We start from the raw sequence: 24,433 nt of genomic DNA, 5'->3' as shown, positions 1-24,433 counted from the left end.
CCTATTTTTCTATTTTTTATTTTTTTTTTTTGAGTAATAAAAGCAGAAGGAATGATATATCCATAGAAACAAGCAGATGATGAACCCCCAACCGAAAAGCTACATATTAGTGCACCTTAAACTTCAAAACGTCAAAAGCTTGTATTAATTTTATTCTAGCATGCAACTTTGTGAGTTCATGCTGAATGCTTGAACACTGAGTGCATGAACTCACAAATTTCTAATTTACCAAACTTTTATCTTTACCTATATAATGTTTTATATCGTACCTTTGAAACACAACATAATGAACACATTGTAGGGTGTAACCAGCAAAAGAATTATGCTTCCTCTCCACCACACTGGGTTTTTGTTTTTAGGAAAAAACTGTGTCAAATTCTAAACACATTGTATATACGTGTTTAATGTACTTCACTGTAAACATTGACAAGCAACTTTTTAATTGGGCCCAATGTAATGCAGGTGTGTTTACTGCTGGAAAACTGCACTAATTTATGATTTTAGGAAGTACTTTTGAACTTCTTGAAGTTTTTCTTAAATAAAAACAATTTAGTGGGATGTGTTTTACCGAGTTGAGATGTTAATTGACTTTGTATAGACGGTTTCAACTGGAGTCATATGGGCATTGTTTTTGCACTCAAGAAGTTTCGGCTACCATCCAGAAGCCATATTCATTTGATGGAACTGTCTTGGAGCACTGAGAATTTATTCTGACCTGAGTTGACTAAGGCTGGACTTCAGCTCAGGTTAGGATACTTTTCCCAGTGTACCAGTACCATCAAAATGGCTTCTGGATGGGAGCTGAAATGTCTTGATTGCAAAACAATGCCTTATTACATTAAATTAAAGGTGAACTAAACTGATATCAAGGAACTGATAAGCGATATAGCTACTTTTTCATTATCAGTGCCAGTATTCAATCTAGCATCGTATCAGCTGAAACCGTCTCTACATTGACCCGCTCCTGGACAAATGAAGGGTTACACTGTCTCATGTTGACTGAATATTTTACAGGTTTCCAGTCTTTTCAAAGATGGCACCATTGGGACTGATATCAATGTTGTGGTGGTCAGCTTGCTATTACTGGAACAAGATCCTGTAAGTATGCAAATGTTTTTGACTAACCTCTTTTTTATGCCCAGTCTGAACAAAATATCCTCTTCTTTTCAACGCTCCAGGTGGGTTTGACCATAAATCACCATGCAGACCAGTCACTCAACAGCTTCTGCCAGTGGCAGTCTGGGCTGATGGGTAAGGGCGGAAAAAGACACGACCACGCGGTTCTACTCACTGGACTAGACATATGCTCCTGGAAGAATGAGCCCTGTGACACACTGGGTAAGATTACAAGGACAAAACTCCCCACTCTATTAATAGATTAACATAAAATTTAAAGGTGTACTGTGTAACTTTTTGGGTGGTGGTCTGTCACTTTCTTGTTTCTATGGATATGTCAGTGCTCTGCCTGTAATGCTCCACAGTATGACATTAAACAACTCTACCTTACATTTATTAAATTACAGATGACTTTATAGCTCAAAAATACCAAAAAATACATAGAAAAACAGACATTCTGATTGTGAGCAGATCTAACCTGTAACTGGTCTCATTGAAGATAGAAAGGTTTAATACCATACTGTGAAACATTGAAAACAAAATAATAACATCTCCAGGTATTTGACTGACCCTCCACCAGAAAAGTTCCACAATGCACTTTTAAGATAGATATTTTATTATTATATTATATGTTTTCTTTGTAGATAAAATGCAAAAACAATTTTGTCAACAACTCAGAACATGCTACATAGGTCTCCAGGAAGAATAGCTGATAGATAAGGTCAATTAAATACGTTCAGTCAGTTAGCACTTGTGCTACAACCTGGTACAATGCATCTCTCCTATTAAGGTTAATGTATATTGTGCACTGTCCCTGTCTCATTAAATAAATAAACTAACCGCAATAAACTAACTGTAACCAACTGTATTTCAAACAATCCAAAACAATCACATACATAACTATACAAAAAACAATGGACAAACATTACAATGCCACTTTTTAGCTACAAGTGTTTGCATTGTTGTACAGTAATATCAAAATCACTCTCGTTTGTCACCACTACTATCCCCACCAACACTCAGTAGTGTTTAGCAGTAGTAGCTGTACTAGCATCAGTTTTTGCTACCTGTTGCCATATAGGTTCTAATGTATGTCTAATAGGTCTCATGCAATGGTTGCTAATGTAAACAAATGTAAACTCTAAAGGAAACTTGAATTACCTGCCCAAATACCAGTACTGAATACATTTTGTAGAGCTTAGCCATCTCTTCCTGTTAAAGTCAGTGAAAGACCATAGAAATAAAAAGAAGCTTGATAGAGCCAATGTGGAACTGACTGCTCCTATATCTGTGCCGACTGCCCTGTGTGACAATAATGGTCAAACTATTATAGTAGTAGCAGTAGGTAGTAGGTGCAATTACCATTTAATAATAGCAATAATTATATTCAACACTGACATCCTTTTAATCATGTCCACATAATACATGTATACAAAATTATTTTAGATGGAAATTATACAATTCTTCTGTGAATGTATCCGTTCTCTTTCTACTTCTAACCTAACCCTAGAGAGTTCATGAAACACAGTAATAACCTACGAAATGTATCAACCTTTTTGTGAACTACTCTGTGTACTGCGGTCCTGTCACTGGGGAGACAGCCATTGAGATAGTGTGCTGAATAAGAGAGCAGGTATGCCTTTCTGTCTGACACCTGCCTGACATGAATATTGTAATGGTGGAGAAAGCAGACAGGTGCAACGGTGACAGTGGAGGCATGTTGGCATGGACTACTATTTTTGACACATGAAAAGTAGATCCTGGAAAAAGTAGCATTTCCCTTTTCGTGACACCAAGATTGAAGAGACAATTTTGAAATAATTATAAGTTTAAGGTGCTGTACCAGGTCTGACTGTCTTTTAAAAGTCTGAAATTCTGAACTATTTTATTTAAAATACTTTGCAGTAGTCCAAAGTTATTCCTCACTGACCTTATTCTTTCTGAGCATCCTAATTATTCATCAGGATGAACTTGAGTGCTTTTCACAAAGGTCAGAGGAAAGTTTTGCCATTACTTTAATGCTAACAACAACTAGCATGCTAACAGCACACTTCCTGATTGTCGGACGATTAAAAAACGCTTTATAATTAGATGAAGACAGCGCAAAGGGGTCTCATTTTGATCTCAAGAGCTGCTTTAACTACTTTGGCTAGACAAATTTCGCTACAAGAAATACAACATGATTGACTTGCGTTTGATTGGCGTGCTGTCATATGTGGGAGGAAAATTTTTACTAATGCTTAATACTGTCAAGGGTCTTGTCATGTGAAGCCCATTAAATTTTTATCAAATTCTGTCAAGTACTATGGGATAAAGAGCCAAAAGTAAGTGAGAACAGCTCCCAGCTGGTGTGAAATCCCCTATACTGCCTGCCAGTTTGGATGTCTTGGATGGACATTTGAGGCCAGTTCTGTATATTAAGTTTATTGCTTTGGAAATTTCAAACGCTTTGTTTTTAGAGGTTGTTTTGAGGATAATAATTTGTATTTCCTTAGGCTTTGCTCCCATCAGTGGTATGTGCAGTAAATACAGGAGCTGCACCATCAATGAGGACACTGGGCTGGGCTTGGCTTTTACTATAGCGCATGAATCTGGACACAAGTAAGTTTCAAATGTGTAGTATATGTTTTAAATTGTAAGTCATTTAAAGGTTGACTATGTAACTTTTCTGATTAGGGGTCTGCCACCTGCTTGTCTCAATGTTCCTCAGTAAAGCATTTAAATGATGTCTTGCATTTATACATATATGTTATAAGGTTGTCATCTCCTCAAAAATATAACTGGAGTTGTGTTTTATTTCATTCACACATGTTTGCATCTGTTTACATCTCCCAAAGCTCAAAATGCTCTGTTCACATTGTGATGTCATGAAGCGGTAGTTTTCAAATGAACAGCTCCTTTTACCTGTAGTTCAGCAGAGACTGGCAATTCCAGGGCTAAAATCATCCAGATAATTCTAGTGAAGGTGTTTGGAGTTAAAAAGTTTGTGTGTTAAACATGTGTGAATGAAACAAAACCCTCCAGGTATGTTTGTAATGAGAAAACAACATTATAATGTAGATCAGAAAATAGCCCTTTAAATCCTCAAAAAAACATTTAAAATCATGCTTACTGAGTTTCCACAGATCTGACCTGTTACTTAGCCTGGTGGTGTCTTCTGCTTGGAACATTCTTGGCAAAACTATAGCATATCCATGGAGACAAGCAGGTTGTTGGCCCTCCATCAGAAAAGTTACATAGTGCACCTGTTCACTCTCAAATGTAGTTTTCAATTTACACAATCATTAGCATATTTTTAATTAAACTTCTGTGTATTGCTCTCATTTGTAACAAATCTTTCTGTTATTATCACAGAACTTTTATTTATATTTTGTAGTGACGTTCATGGTATTATAAAAATGTTGCAAAATATCTTTTCTCTATAATTGCCTGTATTAGTTTTGGGATGATCCACGATGGAGAAGGAAACCCATGCAGAAAGACTGAAGGCAACATCATGTCCCCCACACTCGCTGGAAACAACGGGGTCTTCTCGTGGTCGACCTGCAGTCGGCAGTACCTGAGCCGTTTCCTTGGGTACAGAACAATCCTAGTTGCTCAAGTCAAGCTTCTTTTTATGCTTTGGTTTTCATCTGACTAATTTGCCTATGGATTGCTGTGTTTACCAGAACAGCTCAGGCTTCCTGTCTGGTGGATGAGCCGAGGCAGATTGGCCAATACAAGTACCCTGAGCAACTCCCGGGACAGCTTTATGATGCTGATATACAATGCAAGTGGCAGTTCGGGGTCAAAGCCAAACTTTGCAGTCTAGACTTTGTGAAGGTAAGATTTATGAAGTTAACCAAACTGCTGTTGTCCTCTGATCAAATACCTTGAGTTGTATGTTGGTTCCTTGTTTGATTTGCTTGTTTCATCAATCCATTAATCTAAAGTCATCTTCTCTGCGCACTCACAAATATTTCTTTACATTTTGCCTGGATTGCTGCGTCACAGGTAGAAATTTGATCTTCTCCTATGCAGGTTTTAAGCTTGTAAGCCAACACTGTAGTTCATATCAGACATCAATTTAAAGCACATATGACAGATTTTCACAGTTCTCTAATTTTGATTTAATTTGGTGGGATAATACCTGTTGTAAATATAAATTATAGTTAGTATAGTCAGTCAAGAAATAGTTTCTGAAGAACAGTTGTAAATTACAGGAAGAGAATTTCATTCAAACGCTCAAGCACAATTTATACTTAAGAATTTTTTGATTTTGATAGTTAAAAAAACATTATTTCAACAAAATAAAGGTATTTTCTTCTTTATATTTACATTTGTCTGATAATTATTAATTAGTTGAGTTTTGCTATATAACAGTTATGGAATTCCCTAGCGTGATGTCATGATTTCTAACGAGTAGGTAACATTGTAAGCCTTAAAACTTGCCTGAATAGGAAGAAATATATTGATCCTAATGGTGCTTTTGTAAAATGAGTGGTCAGACCTGTCATAGGCACTTTAAGCTAAAAAATGTGAAATACTGCTCCCAAGGTGACCAAAAACATATTTAAAATAGCATTAAAGCCAAAAGAATGCATAATATGTGTTCTTTAAGTGTTTTGGTTGACGGTTTTTATTGCATTTTTGCTGCTTTGTTGACTTCAGTGAGCCATTATTTATTGCTCATGAGCCTCACCAGCCTTACCACACAGGCTACTGATTGACTGCCCTATTTGCCAGGCTCATTGAAAGAACATGGGGAGCTAAGTCTAGAGACAGAATGGCTGGGTTATATATAGACAGGGACATTCCGCTATAGAACGCTAATGATGCGGCTCTTAACTGGCACTTTATTAATTAGCATGATCTTTGGAGTTCACATCCCCCCTCCCGCTTGACTTGCTTTGAAAATGGGATCTGACAAACGGAGCACTCCCCCTTGTCTCGCCCTGAAGGAAAAAAGCCTTTATGTCAGAGGGCTTCATTATTGTGAATTCAGATGTAAATGCTGTTCAAAAAGCTACTGCCTTTCTTCCTATAGACCAAACTCAGTGGGAAAATCCAATCAGGCCTGTCTATGTTTAGCTAACACAAGATCAAATACAACATCTGCATTTGCCTGACTTGTGTGCTGGTCGGTGGGTGGTAAATGAACCTACATGCTGATTAACATGAGTTTGTGGCTGTTCTGTTCGCTTTCTCATCTTGGTTTTGTGATGTAGATCCTATATGCAGAGTATTGGCTGTATACCCCCTTCCCATGTTAGACATATGTCACATACATAAAGACCTGAATAATGTGAAGGCAGCCCCTTTCTCTCACTGCCAGAGGAAGTCGGGCATGTGGCCAGCTTCTGCAGCCTGTCTCTGGACCTGCGATCTCCCTCTGTGCGTTCTTTGTAGCTCCATCTCTGTACAGTTGGCCCTTGTGACAAACACAATTATACTTGGTTTTATTAAAGAAATGCATTGATCAGATTTGACAAAGTGTCTGGATATCTTTGTGATGGTGGTCTTGGCCAGGATTACTTATTTTCTGATCTGTGGAGTTGTGTTTTGTTTGTGATGAGGAAACAACATTATAGCATAGATCAGAGAATAGCGTAATATGGGTCCATTAAAAATTATAACCCCATAGAAGTGTAATACCTGCTCTTTTTAACTTTATTTGTGGTTGTGTGTTAATAATACAAAGTTTGTGTTGTTGTTTGACAGGACATCTGCAAATCTCTGTGGTGTCACCGCACTGGGCAGCGCTGTGAAACCAAGTTCATGCCAGCAGCAGAGGGCACCACCTGCGGCCCCGACATGGTTTGTGTTTCTACTTCAATGTTCGATTCACAACAGCAAAACTCAGGATATAAACACATAAGGTATCTAGCTTCACCTAGATTTGGAATGTAAATAGATGTTCAAAAAGTTTGGCCTAGAAAAGCAAATGACACTATTTAAAACTAAGCAAACTAAGCAACTAAGCAAATTCAGAGATTCAGAGATGCACTCATTTCGTTGTAATTGTCATTTAAAATTAAGAGGTATTCAGTCCAATCCTCTGTCATCTTCTGTTCAGAAAATTAATATTGAAAGACTTTTTTTTTTTTTGTCAGAAACTGTAAAAAAAAACACTTTTTTCATGTAATATCTGGAAGTTGAGGGTTAGCATAAAGACTCAGACTTGATAATATGTGGACAATAGTTCTGCCAGGAGTAGCTCAGCTGATCCAAAGGTTGGTGTTTTGAATCGCGCTCTCGACATAAATATCCTAGGTTGAGCGATCAGATCCAGTGAGCCACACGTTGGCGGTGCTATTCCAGCTTCCATGAATGCGGTTGTTGTATCCTTGGGCAAGACACTTAACCCACCTCACCCTCCAAGTGCCTGCGTACACTGATGTATGAATATGTGAATGTGAATGGGTGAGTGGTTTCTTGATGTAAAGTATTTTGAGTGCCTTGAAGGTGGAAAGGCTCTATATAAAAATCTGACCAATACGAATGCTTTTTTTATCCATCCTTCTAATTAGCTCTTCTTTTCAGAATAAATCTTCTTATATTTAGTAGGCCAAAGAGCAGACAAGAATTACAAAGAATGAAAGAAAAAATGGTGCCTAATCAGAGTGATCAAAGTCAATTACGTCCTTTCAATGTACTTTGATGATACTTGCTTGTACCTGCAGTAGGGTTTTCTCTTCCAGCTGGACACTGAACAATAGTCGTCTCTCTCATATTGAATAATGGTATTTAGACAAGGAGGTGGTTGAGTGTTGGAATAGTCTTGGATCAGTGATGCTTAGTGTATCTGTCTGTATGGGGTTTGTGCTTCCAGGTGTATTACTGGGAACGAGGCCAAGGCAAGAACCAGAGCCAGGATCACAGCTCAATAACTGATCATAGTGTTGTTTTTCCTCATCCAAATTCTAATTAGCGGGTCTTTTGTGTGCAGTGGTGTCGAAGGGGACAGTGCGTGAAGTACGGGGAGCACGGTCCGAAGGCGATCCATGGACAGTGGTCCGCCTGGTCCGAGTGGTCCGAGTGCTCCAGGACGTGTGGGGGAGGGGTCATGTATCGGGAGCGCTCCTGCAGCAGTCCAAGGTAAACACAACATTTCTTTTGGAGGGTACGTCAACTGCTTGTCTCCATGGAAATGTTAATGCTTTGTCTGTAATGTTTGACAGTATGGTATTAATCCTTTCTCTCTTCATGGAGACCAAGTTATAGGTCAGATCTGCAGAAAGGCAACCCCGCTTACAATCAGAATGCCTGTTTTTCTAGGTATTTTTGAGCTATAAAACCACCTGTAATCAAATAAATGTTAGGTAGAGTAGTGACAACCGTAGAAACAAGGAAATCACAGACCCTCCACCAGAAGTCAATGGTCCAATTAGTGTTGACACGATAATCGATTTTGATAGTAAAGAACTATCTAAAGAACAAAATTTTGATACCGAAATCATAATTTTCAAAGGTCTTTTTTAGACAACATTTTAATTTTCACACAAAATAATAACATTTGCTAAATATACCATGAGGTCTTACACTAATTCTGATAAAACTCAATATGAAAAGGTCGAGTTTTATCCAAGCAGCTTTTTTCAGATTCGGTACTTGCTTTAGTATCTAGTTTCGATACTAGCTTTAGTATAGATTAGTATCTGATTTTTGATACTTTTCACAACCCTCTGCTCTTTTTCATTATTACTAGGTGGATTAGATCAATTTAGTGGTTTACAATGAACAAATTGTTAAATAATGATGTACATGTGTAACAGTTTAATACTAAATGCCCCCAAAAGCATGATATGGCTTTTAAAATGACTTTTGAACAAGTTTGATATTGCATTGCACAAATTGCCCTATGGGTGTGCCAGGACTCACTCTGGTAGTGTATTGCCAAGTGAAGCAACTCTAACCAAGCTAAAAACTGAAGCAGTGAAGTAGATAAGCTGTATAATGAATGCAATTTGTTCAATGAAATTTAAAAACACAGAGGATGCTGTCACCTGAATGAAGTATACCAGTTGATGAGAGGTGACAGAAATAGACTAAATATGCATATTAACTATATTGTGCTCAAATGAAACAGACAATTACTCCAAGTATGTTTTGATGAAGATACACCGTTGGTTGAAAAAAGATCAGTAATTCAGTTTGACCCCTTAAAGCCCTACTGCGTAACTTTTTAACATAAAGGTGCATTGCGTAACTTTTGTGGTGGAGAGTCTGTTATCTCCTTGTCTCCATGGAAATGTTATAGCTTTGTATAGACTATTATATATAATAGTAGAGATTAAACGTATTTATGTATAGGCTACATTACAGGTCAGATCTGTGGAGAGGCAACACTGTTCATAAAAGGAATTATATATTTATGTATTTTTGAGCTATAGACATACCTGTAAAGAATAAATGCTACATGCTTCAATGTCATACCATGGATAATTCTAGGCAAAGCAATGGCATCACCATGGAGATAAGCAGGTGACGGACCCTCCCCGAAAAGCTGGGCAATGCACCTTTAACAACAGTCTTAAATTAATGTATGTTTTCTCATTCTTTATGTTTTTATTGCTCTGAAAATGCAGAAAAACACGTGTCCATACTGTGTGCGGTCTTACCTCTCCACAGACCTGACTCTTATTCAGCCTGATGATCATTAAAACAATTCATCAGCTGCTCTTAATGCGATCACATAAAGTACTTTACAAAGCAGACAGATGACAAAATGATTCACGCTGTCATTCGGCTCCTCCTGCAACCGAAATTCTCTGACTCGAACAGAGCGGCCAGAACACACTTCTTGTCCCAAAATCCTTCCCTTCTCAGAACACCTGACAGCGAGTCTTGCCAGGTATCTGTCAACACAAGTGTGCGTGAGCAGACAATACACACACACATGCACACACGCACACTCTTCTGAAGCAACTCTCATCATTCAGAATGGCAGGCCAGACAGACCGATAGACAATCCCTCCCCATGCTGCACACTCCCCAAAGCTCCTAATAGCATGATCCCATTCTAAAAGCTGCCAAGACAGTCACAAAGCGTTCCCCCATCACGACTCGCTCAAACAAACATAATTCTACATAATTCTTCAGAACCAAGATCCCACAGTGCATTTTTTTGTAAGTAAAAAAAAGGCCCTTACATGCAAGTGAGGAGAAGTGGGTAGAATACGTAGTAGTAGAGTGTGCTAATTGAGAGTAAACTGTACTGTAAGAGTAACATTAAGGGTAAAAAATAAAAAAATGTATGAGTAAAAAAATGTAAATAAGTAAACAAAAAAATCTTTTAAAAAAAGCAAGCAAACAAGAGTAAAAAAAATTGTACTGTAAGAGTAACACTACATCAAAATTATATTACTCAAGTAGAAGTACAAAGTAGAGGTCCAAGAAATTACTTAAATAAGAGTAAAAATTATTTGGGAAAACCATTACTCAAGTGAAAGTTAGTGTCGACTTAAAGTTTGTATAGAGGATTTTCCAAGGAACGAGAAATCCAGCGACTGTTTGTCCTTTTTCAAATGTTGCGCATGCGTGAAACCACCCCCCCTCCCCTACAGCTCCTACGTAGAAACGCCTCCTCCCGCCTCCTCCTTACGCCAGAAACAGGTCTGTTTACAGCCGGTGAGCTGCACATGACTTGTAAACAACTAACTACAGTGTTGGTTAGGCAAGACGGAGAAGTGAGGAGCGGGGGGAGCGGGTGTGCGGACATTTCGTTCGCGGACGAGAAGTGAGGAGCAGGGAGAAGAGCGGAGCAGGGAGAGAGGAGAGAGGAGAGGGGAGCGGTGCGCGGAGATTCCGTGCCCGTAGAAGTGAGGAGCAGGGGGAAGAGCGGAACGGGCAGCGGGGACAGGAGCAGGAAAGGGGAGCAGAGAAGAGTGCGCGGAGATTCAGTGCGAATGAACTAGCTACAACACGCAGCAGCAAGCGGACTCTTTCTTTGCCTTGAAAATTATGTTTTCAGACATAGGATATCGCTTTCGTGTCCTGAAAAACGTTTGACTAGCTCTTGGAAATAAAGTACGTTTTCATAATAAGCAGAAGTTACCTGTCCAGGAGTAATTTGGCGACCAGTGCGTCAGTCTTTAGACCCTGCGTCTGCTTCAGTTGCGCCATCGCTGGAATGAATCTTCAAGAATCACCTTAGTTTGGCTTCGCTGCTTTTCCCCTTGTCTTCTTCTTTCAGCGACCTCAAAAACTGACTTTCTTTTGCGGCTAACTGCTCCTGGATTCTTGTCTGCCATTGCAACAAACTTTGTGCGAACTGCGAGGAAGATATAGGTCAAAAAAAGTCGCTAAGAACTGTTGCGTTGGTGGAGTAAACAGCGTCTGTGCGTCTTGCGTCTGTGGACTGCGTGACAGGCGTACGTAAACCACGTACCGGCGGCGCGCAGGCAAGTCAGTTACGCTAGAAACGTAGGGAGATTGATTGACAGCCTGTCAGCTAACAGATAACGAGGCAATGTCGTTATCTATTGGCAAATGTTTAGCTGGCCCCACCATGTCCAGAGTTGATGAATTTTTATTCTCTTTTTTTTGGTCATCATAATTACAAGGCTACTGCATCTCTATATTGCTATCATTGACAACTTGAAACAAAAAAAAACAAAAACTAAAAATCCTCCATACAACCTTTAACATGTGATTTATAATTTAAAGTGAATGTAATCCGAAAGACAAAACATTACATAATACACAAAAAAATCTTGTATTTTAAAAGGATAGATACAAAAATAAAACATAAAAAGTATCTGAAGGAGCAGTGTTCAGTGTCACTTGCAGATTTGCTCAAAATGGAAAGAATACTGTTACTTCAATAAAAAATATTACTCAAGTAAAAGTATGCAGCTTGAAGTACTCTGAAAAGTAGAATTTCTTAAAAATGCTACTCAAGTAAATGCAAGACCCACATCTATAAGTAACAGTCAGTCACACAATTCATGATTCAGGATTTATTCATCTACGCAATGCTCTCTTTTGATCCAAAACGTTTCTATTTGTAATGATTATCTCAACATGAAAGGAAATGAGCTCAAATGGGGTTTTAATAGGTTTGAATTGTTTGCAATGTTTATGTTCTTAAATGATGGTTGAACAAGATGGCTGTGTCTACTTACAGTTTACGCCATATTGTAAGACATAAACACAGACAGTGATGGAACCCATTTCCAATAACATACAGAATACATTTACAAAGCAGCTAATGTTCTTTTCCAATCTCAAGCAGATGTCTGAACACTATCATTATTGATTACTTTGAGACAATCACCACCCCAGTTCAGGCAAAAATGATTCAGAATGGCTAAAACATATCATTTCTTATGTAAGTTTGACCTAAATGCAGGCAAAGTAAAATGAATAAAATGTAGCCTTGAACCTAAATTTAAAAACAAACAAACCAAAAAAATAAATAATTTAAGGAGTACATACTAGTGTTACCTTACTTAGATTTTGGGTTGGTTTCACAACATTCTGGTTGCAAGAGTAATTCATGGATTAGAGCAGTGGTGGAAGGTAATGAAGTACAAACATATTTAAGTACAATTTTTAGGTATCTGTGCTTTACTTAAATACATTTTATAGTGGATACTTTTTACTTTTACTTCACAACATTTGAGAGCATGTATCTCTACTTTCTACTCCAGTACATTTTCGGTCTTGACTCAAAAGTAAAAAGTACTTTTCTTTATGGTTTGAGATCTGCTGAAATGGCTGTGACTTATTTTTAGCACATTAAGTTTGATTTAACGTCCCAACTTTGAGCAAACCAAAAACACAAAAACACAAAACAACTAGAGAAAATAAGAAATTAAATGAATCATAAAATCCAGCTGGTAAAATCCACTTAACTCATTATCAAAGTCACTACATTTCATCCTTGAATTGTTCTAAAACTCTCTGCCAAAGTCTGTGACTTTTTATTCTTTAAGTACATTTTCAAACAGGTACTGTAATACTTTTACATAAGTTGATTTTTTTCATGTGATGCTTTTACTTTTACTGAAGTAATCTTTTGCACCAGTATCTGTACTTTTACTTAAGTAACAAAATTGAGTACTTTATCCACCACTGGATTGTCTATATTCAGTTCAACAGGAAGTGTCCTTCAACAGGTAATGGTAAACAACTAAGGATTATATGTGTTGATTATATGAAGTAAAATATTTCCCAAAACTAGGAAAATATTTAATCGAAAACAAGATGGGCATAAAATCATACAAGGATTACTTGAGAACAGGTGGCAAAAGAAGGACTGGAAGAGGCTGGGAAATGGAGCTGGATTGGAGGTAAACTTGTAAACAGTAGGCTTTATTCACACTTAACAAAAGACATTTGGAACCATCAGATGACGACTTCTGGTGTAGTTACTGATACTGGTCATGTGATAAAACCATGGTTTCAGCAGCAGCGTCTTCACAACCTGCCAAAGCTTTTCATGGAGGGTGTGACTCTATGTCACTTACAACTGGTTTAACTGTTTATCTGCTAAACAAAACGGAACTCTACAATAACATGCTTTATTACCTCCGCCAAGGAGGTTATGTTTTTGCCGGTGTTTGTCTGTTGGTTTGTTTGTTTGTTTGTTTGTCTGTTAGCAACATAACTCAAAAAGTTATGGACCGATTTTGATGAGATTTTCAGGATTTGTTGGAAATGTGAAAAGGAAGAACTGACTTCATTTTGGGGGTGATCCGGAAGAAATCCTGGATTCTGGATCACTTTGAAATTTTAGTTAACATTGTGGTAAATGGGGCCAAAAATTTTGTTTCTCAATATCTCGATTAATTATTGACCAAACCCCATGAAATTTGACTCAGGGATGGACAATGGGATCCTCTTTCATATTCCAAATTGAAAGATACGAGACAAATATTTATGGAAAGCACAATTAATATGAGGGGGACTATAGTCCTTGGCGGAGGTCTGCGCTCTCTGAGTGCTTTTCTAGTTTATTTATTTTAAAAAATTAAATTAGACAAATTATAATACACAAATTAATAGGCAATTTATAAAAGGAAAAACAGAAAGAATACAATGACATCTAGATGAAGAAAGCCAACCATTTGCTCAGTTTTCCCAGATTTTGTGAGTTACTATCACCAACAGAGCCCAAAGGAAGTCATCATCTGCATGTTTTGAAACGTATGCCGGTTTTGTGATGTAAGCGTGAATAGAGCCTTTTGGCAGAACTGTGACAAGAATCCCTATAGTCTAAAACTGAGCTGGAGGACAGGACAGAATGCTGCAGTGGAATGTTTAACTGTCAGATTGCAGATTTGTTGACCTGCTGTATGGTTAATATGTCAACAATTACAGAGCCTACCCACATGAAACAAAAACTGGCACAGAGTTTAATGCCTTCTCTGTCAGCATAAATAAACTGAAGTGAAATACGTTTTGCCCATAGGGGGGTCTGCATTGTTCCCCTTTTTCTTAAATAAATAACTAAATACAAATAAATAAACAAACGAATAAACAATGGCTTCAGAAGATCGCGCCATTCAACCCCAAATATATGATTTTAGAAATTGCCAGGACGTAGTAGGATTAATAAGGCAATGGAGTTTGTAGATCATGCATTTACATCATACATAACATATCTTCTTTCAAAAACAGTTAATCTCTTGTAGAGTTTTACAGGGCCCTGTCATGTATCTGAAATTATGACACCATCAAAGTCTAGTATATGAACGTAACGTATTTTACAGCAGTTGTTGGACCCACGCTCATTCTAGATTAATGTACACTTCACAGACTGTTGAGTTGTGTTGAGTTATAAATTAGAATAACAGTCAATGGTGCACTATTTAACTTTTTGGTTTGGGATCTGTCACTTGCTTTTTTTTTTGGATATGTCAGTGCTCTGCCTGGAATGTTCCACAGTATGACATTAAACTTCTCTACCTTACATTTATTCAATTACAGGTTATTTTATAGCACAAAAATACTTTGAAAAACATGAATTCTGACTCTGAGGGAAGGTTACCTCTCCACAGATCTGACCTATAACTTGGTCTGGTTTGGTCTCGATGAAGACATAAAGGTTTAATGTCATATTGTGAAACATTCTAGACAAAGCAAAAACATCTCCACTGAAAATTATAGTAAGTATTAAGTATTAAGTAAGTATTAAATATTTGACAGGTCCTCCAATTGAAAAGTTACACAATGCACACTTAAATCTGTATTCACTTTTTATAGTTAACCTAATAACGCTGCATACTGAACAGTGGTGGTTCTCGCTATCAAATTCCACACCTCCCCTAATCCTTACATGGGATCAAAGATGTGTGCAGAGGCTGACCACTTCTCATATGATACACATTATACACCATGACTGGCAGAGTAAAGAGGACCATAGGAGCCTTTAAACCAGGTTAACTGTCAGCTCCATTTATCATTCCTATGGCACTGACAAGCACTTTGTAGCAGCTGCTGTTGAAAAGTGGGTTGATGCTAGTAAACCGCTGAGTTATGAGGTCAGCGAGGACGAGGGGTGCCAAGATAGACACAATACAGCAATCAAATACAATGACATTGCATCATAATATCATATTTTGCTATAATGTATAATATGGAGAGTCACTGCCTGTACAGCTGGTGGAACAATGAACGGATTACACATTCTTACATTAAGCTGCAGTGTCATACATGTATTCTGGGTCAACTGTGGTGTCATTGTAAACATAACTAATGATTCCAGTAATTATTTTTGCCACATCGCTTTGCCCCTAATCTGAACTGGATTAGGCTGCGTGTTGCTGGGGTTCCACTATGCAAGGCAAATTGAGCAAACTTTACTGCTTTATATATATGTAAAACCTTCTCTTACAATAAAATGTTAGTCTTATATTATGCAAAACGGACTAGAATGTTGTTACCTCATCAAAAACATACATGGAGTTGTGTTTTGTTTCACTCACAACCCCTTTATTATTAGTCTGTCTACATCTCCAAAGCTCAAAATGTTCTGTTCCACCTTGAAGTGGTAGTTTTCAAGTTAACAGCTATGTTTTACTTTTAATTCAGTAGAGATGGGCAATTCCAGGGCTGAAATTATCCAATTGATTCCAGTGAAGGTATATGGAGTTTAAAACAGAGTGGAGCACTTCCTGTATTTCTGTTTGCATGACGAACTTGGCTTAAATATGCGGGGTTTGTGTGTTAAATATGTGTGAATGAAACAAAACACAACACCAGGCATGTTTGTGATGAGGAAACAGCATTACAACAGAGATCAGAAAAGGGTAATATGCGCCCTGTAAAAGTGCAACTGCTTGTGTCCATGGAGATGTTAATACTTTGCCTGGAATGTTCCACAGTATCCTTTCTATCATGCAGTTATTCATATAGTATTTGGTTATGTTTTTACTGTTCTACTGTACTGCATCTCTTAACATGTAACCCTGGTGGTGTTACATGCTTGTCACTATGGAGATAGATAAGTTTAATACCTTTTAATACCATACTGTGGAACATTCCAAGCAAATTGCTAACATTTCTCTGATGACAAGCAGATGACAGATCCATCCAGCAGAAAAAAAAAAAAAAAAAATCTTATGTAGTGCCCCCCGAATACACCTCCCCCCTCCCCTCTTCTGTATTCTCCATGGACCACCTGCCAGATCAAACACAGTCACCCTAATCCTCAGCAACAAGACTGGGAGATTAGGCTCATGATTTTGACCTGGTTTGGAACATATTTCAAGGCCCTCTCACTAATTTATAGGGAATTTGCGTGTGCTCGTAAGTACCCCCTATACAGGCGCACCAAATGGCAAGGTCAGCGAGTATAATGACCGTATGTGGGACATAAAGTGTGAAGACTGGGAGAGCAGGTGATTTTGAGCTAAAGCCGTGACCAGACTACGTGACCTTTGACCCCTGGGAGTTCAGTCTGAGCTCCTGGTGCTGATTTACTAGTCTGTGGAGACACTTTAGCGCCCTTGAGGGTCCAGAGGGATGAGCCGGAGTCACGGTGCCAAGGGACGAGAGGCATGGCCAAAACACAAACCAAAACGTTATCAAGTCTGCTTCCTCTCTTGTGCCTGCGGTCAGATTTACTGTTGCCGTGGTACAGCCCATTCAGTACCCCCATGATAAAAATACTACGAATTCAGCTTTATTTCCACTGCTTTGATGCATGGGCCTTGACGGATGGAATATACAGTAGAGTGTCCCGCTGGGGCCACCGTAAGTACGTTACCATATGGGCTGGTTGTCTGCCGCTACATATGTCTCAATAGGAAGAAGTCCTCTCCAAGTTGGATCATATCTACGCAAAGATATGCAAAGATCGGCTTGTTGCGAGTTTATTCACTTTCACATTCACGCATACACACACATAACAGGAAGTTCCACGAGTCCTGGCAGGAAGTCTGATTGATTTAGTTCAGGTTTTGCAAATGGAAAGAATGGACAGTAAAGCTATATCCGTGACTGCGCTATCAGTCATTATATACAGAAATTTTCCTTGTTTGAGTGGAGGAATAAAAAGCACACTTAGGCAAAGTGAAATCCTCTATTTGATCAGCATGTTCCCACATAAGGTTGTATCCATGCTGCGTCGGTAAATAGCTAAACTCAATTTTCTCTGCTGGTGGTAGGAATGCCTGGAATTAGTTTAGAAAGCCTGGGAAGTCAGCTATAATGCTGTGATTTCCATTACTTTGTTGTGTTTGTGTTCAGGAAAAAGATGGCTTGGCTTTCACATTAAAGTTCAATTTCCCTTCTATATCACTTTCACTCTCACTTTGTAGTTTATTGAGTCCTCATCTGGGCTGTTGAATAGATATTGGTTTACTTGACAGTGCAGATAAACAGACCTAGACTTTATGTTACAGTTATTTCTCAGAATGTCCCTGGAGCATGATGTTTGATTATTGGATCTAGGGCTGAATGATTTGGGAAAAGCGATCTTCCTGACAAACATTGCGATTGTGATTAGATTAGAATTGTGATTTATGTTTTAATAATAGGATTCTGTTCAAAGTTCACATTTTAAACTTGTCCAAAAGAACTGGCAAAAAAACAGAAATATGAACTGGCAAACTAATACAAGAATCACATTTCAGAACATGTTTCTACAGATTGAAACTGCAGGGTTGGCAGTTTTTATGCAGAATAAAACAGGATATTTTATTGTTTGCAGAGGATATGATAGTACATCAAAAATTGCAGCATGAGCAATTTGCTTATTGCGTCATTCAAATTTTGATTCAGGTGGTATTAATATTGCCCTTAATTCGAACCTAGTGAACAAATTGGCTATTTTTGTACCAAAGTAAAGCTTTAGCTGTTTTGAATTTTTGCATTTCACATGAAAGTAACTGAAATTCAGAACGTCTTGAATTGTTTTACATTGGGAGAGCTGGTGTAGGTAGCCTGCAGGTTGCTTCGTTTATTGTTTTTACTCCTTTGTGTGGGAAAATTCCATATTCCTTAAACCTCATTGCCATGTTCCATGCATTTATACCAGATCAACTGAGTCTAACATGTAACATCTGACAGTTGCTGAGTTGGTAGAGCATTTGTCCACTGAAGGTTGATGGTTCGAATCTTACACTTGACACAACATCATTGGTTGAGCGGTCAGAGCCACTGATCCACAGGTTGGTGGTGTGGTTACACCACTCACAGATGAATCCTGTTGTTGTGTCCTTGGGCAAGACACTTCATCTCTCCTCGCCCTAGTGTCTGTGTACACTGGCGTATGAATATGTGTATGAATGGATGAGTGGTTACTTGATGTAAAGCACTTTAAGTGCCTTGAAGGTGGAAAAGCACTATAAAAACGTGACCAGTTGTCATTTTTACTCTTAGATATATGAATTACTGTATACAGAATAAATTAAAATACCAATATGTATAAGACTTAGGGCAGTCAACTCACCTTATTCTTATTCAACCCTACCCACTTTTGTCTCTAAATGCTCCTCCTAAACCATGCTTTCTTGAAGTGGCATTTCTGGTTAAACATTAACCCGATTCATTTCAGTAAGAATTTGGAAAAAGTTTTGCAGCTAAAAAAATGACATGAAGTAGGTTAATTTGTGTAAAATGTCAAATTTCCCTGAGCACCAACAAGTCAACACTGCACCAATTCTCTGGCAGGCTTTAAAATGGCTTTATCGTCCGTATTGAACTTATTTGCAGTTAGGATCGGCAGCCTCATGCAAAATAATACAGCCCAAATAACAAATAAGGTGAATAACATGTCCCTATCTTTTCCCATCAGGCCACAGAACAATGGTAAATTCTGTGAAGGATCCAGTCGTCTGAACCAGCTCTGCAACACTCGCCCGTGTCCTCCCAGTGCACTGGACTTCAGAGCCCAGCAGTGCGCAGAATATAACAGCAAACCTTTCAGAGGCTGGTACTACAAGTGGAAGCCCTACACCAAAGTGGATGGTAAGGTCATTATACTGTACTATACGTGCCCCCTGATACAAACTGTGAATGATTTGTAGGTATGCTTTATTTACATAGACGTTATAGTGTGTAGTTGGAGCTGTGCTATAAAACACAAATTGTAACACCTAGATTATTCAAATTCCACACACCTTTATGTTATATTGAGTTCTGTGTTAGTTTCAAGTGCACATGACAGGTTTTACTATTCACTTCACTAAAACACAGTTGGCATTTAAGATATAACAAAAAAGCTTGCATATTTTTGTCTATTTTTCTATTTTTTTTTTAAATTTTTTTTTCATTTCCTGGTCGGAAGCAGGCAGCAGATGTGACATATGTAAAGGCAATTCCCAGTAATCGTAATGTTAACAAATAGCACAATAGTTCCGATTTGGGCTATAAACATAAATGACGACACCTTTATTTTGTTGAATGAAGGTTTAAACTGTCAGAAAAAAAGCATTTTATTATTTATTATTTTTTAGTTCCTTCCTCAGAGTGGTCACATGATGTCGCCAGGTGTGTGAGAGTAAAAAAGTCCCCTTGTCTTGAGTTATAGTCTTGTGAGCATCTTTCCATATTTCGTTTGCCTCCTTAACCTAAATTGACCTTGGTCTGAAAAAAGAATCTAATAAAATAAATTATCTGAAGGTCAAATTTACAAAAAAAAACTTATTGAGCTGTCATAAAAATGCTTTCGTTGCATGTAATTTTCACTGCATTTTGGAGGAATTTTTGCTGTTGATGTCTGTTGATGTAGAACACACCGCTACCTCCCATATTTTTGTACTTTGTTTTCCACTTGACTAATCTAAAACTACGATAAATATTTACCACTGGCACTCTCCCATCCAGCTGAGTTATAATTAGGAAAACATGAAAACCTGTCATATGCACTTTAAATCGCATCTCGTAATGGTTTCTTTCTAATGCCCGTCACTACCTCGACAATAAAAGAGAGCAAAGAGCCGGAGGAAGTCATCACTTAGTGTAATGTGCATGGCAGACATGTAGCCACCTGCACCCCCTGACACAGTGGGGATGGATTTAAAAAGTAAGCCTGCGGGCCAGCTTTGTTACACAGAGGAGGGTGCTCGGTGAAGGAAAGCCGTGTGTTTGGCCCTGTTCCCGGTGCTGTTTAAGCTGTTGATGAATGGGAGGTGATGCAGAGAGGAACAGATTCTGAACTGCCTTCGGAGACCTTGGGCCAAGTCACCTTCACCATCATTTATTTTAATCAAAGACGGCTGCAGAGACTTGTCCGCGATAACTGATCCAAACTACTAAATAAACCTGTTGCCCTACGCGGAATCTCAAGGGTGCATTCAAAGCCCGCTCCTGTCTTTTCTAATTCCCGTTTAGCTAGCACATTGTACAGAATGCCTAAACACGATGCACTGGGGTAGCTGCAGTAACTTGTAACGCCCTGGCATGGAGAACCGATTCAGGCAGTGGCTGAGTGGCATTCCCATATTTCCAGATGTTTCCTTGTATCTGTCCAGATGAAGACATATGTAAGCTTTACTGCATCGCTGAAGACTACGACTTCTTTTTCGCCATGTCCAGCAAAGTCAAAGATGGTACTTCCTGTTCTGAACACAAAGGGGATGTCTGCATTGATGGAGTCTGTGAGGTAAAAGTTAAACTGATCTTATGACGCACCGGTATTAGCAGATACAGAATAAACACTTGAGAATTTGATTTAAATGCTGTAAACATGGCCTAACTATGGTCCCAGAACTATGCAGGCATGTTCAAGGTAAATATAGCTCTTACTGATAACAACTGTAATGCTGATTTATTCTTGATTACAAAAACATCGGACATGATGGCTACGTAGATTAGATTGTTATAATTTGGTGTTTTGGTTCTCAAGATGAGTATCAGAAAGCAGAATAAGCCTCACATGAGTCTCTCATTTGGGTTGCCAGTTTCAATGTTGAAATCTGAGAACTCTTTGTGATGTGAATGCAATGCTAGTACAGCCTTTGCAGCTCAGTGATCGAATTCTGGAGATTCTGAGCTTTCACATGAGGCATGGTCTGTCCATATACTGAGAAGGAGTAAAAGTTGGACATTTATCTACAGGTTTAGGCACTAGTTTAATTGTGGTTGTATTTTGTAAAACGGTAAGAGTGCAGGCTACACAGAGTACCTTTAAATCATTTTTTTTGTTTGCAGGCTGTAGGCTGCGACCAGATGTTGGGCTCCAAGGCCTCCCTGGACGCTTGTGGGGTGTGTAAAGGTGACAACTCCTCGTGCAAGTTCTTCAAGGGCCAGTACACGCTCCAGCACCGAGCAAATGGTGAGCGCATTTGGAAACATACACTCTTGTACACATGAGAGTTCCTTGTCCATGTCAGCTTATACAAAAAGCAGAGATTAGGATGAGTGTGTGATGATATAAAGCAGCCATGATACGGTCTGAACCATTTAAATGTCCATCTCCTTTGCCCCAGAGTACTACTCCATGGTCACAGTCCCAGCTGGCGCTCGCAGCATCCGCATCCAGGAGAAGGAGGTTTCCACCAGCTATCTGGCAGCTCGCTCACTCAAGAGGAAATACTACCTGACCGGGGACTGGACCGTTGACTGGCCAGGGAAGTTCCACTTTGGCGGGACAGTGTTTGACTACCAGCGCTCTTTCAACAAGCCGGAGAGCCTGTACGCGGCTGGACCCACTAATGAGACGCTTGTGTTTGAAGTAAGCCTCAGCTCTGCGTACTGCTCTGTACTTCTCTGTACTGTCCACTAACGACTATCCACTGTGACAGGCTCCCTGGAAGCCCTACTGCGCCTCTTTTTTATCTTTAAACATGACAAAGCTCAGATGAAAGGGCTCTGGGTGGGGGGAAAACCACTTGTACTTGGAGATGTCATGTTTCTAAAAAGTACATCAGATGCCCGCCCGGACTGAGTGTAAATACAAGCTTCAAAGAGATATTAGATCAATCACAACAGAACAAATCATGCATAGGGTCATTAATAATACTGCTCCTGCTTTTCAGGGTTGTAACACAAATCATCTCCTTCCACGTGTGCCGTGCCTCACATATTTATTTGGCACTGCTGCAGAACCACTGATGCAATCCTCTTTATCCAGGCCTGGTTAGAGCACACTGGCTTTTGGCCTCCTTTGGCTGGATGGCATTGTATCTTCTTTCTTCATATAAATTTGACCATGCTTTCAGATTAAAATCCAATCTTCTATGGACCTTCCATGTCTAGCACCTTTCTCTTAAAGGTGCACTATTTAACTTCTTTTTTGGGGTTCCAACACCTGCCTGTTTCTATGGCTATGTCATTCCTCTGCCTGGAATGTTCCACAGTATGACATTAAACAGCTGTACCTTACATTTACTCAATTACTGGTAGTTTTATAGCTAAAAAATACATAGAAAAACTGACATTTTGACTATGAACAGGGTTGCCTCTCCACAGATCTGACCTGTAACCTAGTCTGATTTGGTCTTCAGGAAGATAGAAAGGTTTAACACTATACTGTGTGGACCACTACAAACAAAACTAGTTCTGTCATTCACATTTTAAAATCAGGTACAACTTTTTTAAAGCCATCCATTTGTATAATTAGCCAACCATTCTTGTAATTAGTGCAGTCTCCAAAGCCATAGGTTGAGAGGAAGGACAAGTCACCATCCATTCCTTAGGCAGGAGAATGTGATGCCGGACAGCTGTATTCTCCTCACGGCAAAACTAACAGGACGAGTGTCACCGAGTCATAGCTTTGTCTGTGAAAGCTTAAGTAAACTGAGCAGGCACATGTGGGATGTTACCCCCTCATAACTTTGTCAGTACAAGCATTTTTTCCCTGCACTCTGAACCCTCGCCGTGGAAACAGAAGTGAAACCAGGTGAGGACTAGATACTTTTTCGAAGAGCAGAAGCCTGTCTCCTCTGTAGGGCCCTTGGGCTAGTGTGCTGTGCAGTTACAGAAGGGATATTGGAGTGTAAATCTAGCAGGAATACCAGAGTGTCTAAAATGTTTTACTTCTGACAGGCCTGCCCATCAGGAAATGTCTGTGTGTTTTTGTAACTATTTCAGAATGGAGTAAGTAGTAGTTGGGAGAATGGCATCTGGCTGTCCATTGTTCGTTTTTCTGGAACATCTGCATAGTTGGAAAAAACTGAACCTTTAGGGGTCAAACATTTTCTTAAACTTGAAGAGTGGACTGAAAGAAGTTTTGATTAATGAAAAAGGTAAATGTCTTGCCATTACTTGCCAGAGATGGTGTTGTTACTAAGTTGTAGTGATTCGGGACATCATTTTGGAGTGGGTTAAATATGACTAATAATAATAATAACAATACACTGTCTGCATAATTATTAGGCAAGCTGTATTTATGAGGATTCATTTTATAGCTGAACAGCTACAGTGCTCTCGGTCAATCCAAAATCTTAAGAAACCTCAAACCTGAATATTTAAGAAAGTTAAAAGTGAAGTTTTGGCTTTCTTAGGAGATAATGTGTGCCCTAATTGTGAAATATGTGTGCAGAATTATTGGGCAACTCTTAATGTGCTGAATTATTATGCAACTAAATAAAAAATGAAAAATTTTCATCCTCACTTGTTTATTATCATCTGTCAGAATAGTAAACAACTCAAAAAACAAAGCAAAAACAAAACAAAACAAAACAAAAAAAACAGTGACCAATAATTTAGACAAATACACATCAGCTGATATGCTTAAATCCAAGAATGAGAAGTTTATACAGCTTGGAGTTGGAGAATATACATAAAAATCATGATATGGTCAAATAGCACAATTATTAGGCAAGTGGGTATTTTGCTCAAAATCTGTGCACACTGTATTTTGCCTAATATGTGGGATTGAAAAAAAAAAAAAAAAAAAAAAGCTAGTTCACATTGTTATAATGAATAACTTCAGACTCATTCA

General features: G+C 38.7%; 1 protein-coding gene across 2 annotated transcripts in view; it reads left to right on the top strand.

Moving 5' to 3' along the window:
- The window catches only part of adamts18 (ADAM metallopeptidase with thrombospondin type 1 motif, 18), a 98,351-nt gene that overhangs the window by 46,630 nt on the left and 27,288 nt on the right, over window positions 1–24,433 (top strand). For both annotated transcript variants that reach the window (XM_055154635.1, XM_020941647.2), the window contains exons 6-16: window positions 1,015–1,098; window positions 1,179–1,338; window positions 3,612–3,717; window positions 4,555–4,692; window positions 4,785–4,938; window positions 6,817–6,912; window positions 8,045–8,193; window positions 19,343–19,515; window positions 21,021–21,151; window positions 21,700–21,823; window positions 21,978–22,222. In XM_055154635.1, the coding sequence (XP_055010610.1) occupies window positions 1,015–1,098; window positions 1,179–1,338; window positions 3,612–3,717; window positions 4,555–4,692; window positions 4,785–4,938; window positions 6,817–6,912; window positions 8,045–8,193; window positions 19,343–19,515; window positions 21,021–21,151; window positions 21,700–21,823; window positions 21,978–22,222 (1,560 nt within the window). The remainder of the gene's footprint in view (window positions 1–1,014; window positions 1,099–1,178; window positions 1,339–3,611; window positions 3,718–4,554; window positions 4,693–4,784; window positions 4,939–6,816; window positions 6,913–8,044; window positions 8,194–19,342; window positions 19,516–21,020; window positions 21,152–21,699; window positions 21,824–21,977; window positions 22,223–24,433) is intronic.

The sequence above is a fragment of the Boleophthalmus pectinirostris genome, unplaced genomic scaffold (assembly GCF_026225935.1).
Source record: "Boleophthalmus pectinirostris isolate CB_2022bp ecotype Guang Dong unplaced genomic scaffold, ASM2622593v1 HiC_scaffold_19, whole genome shotgun sequence".
NCBI lineage: Eukaryota > Metazoa > Chordata > Actinopteri > Gobiiformes > Gobiidae > Boleophthalmus > Boleophthalmus pectinirostris.
This window is presented reverse-complemented; position numbering and strand designations above follow the sequence as displayed.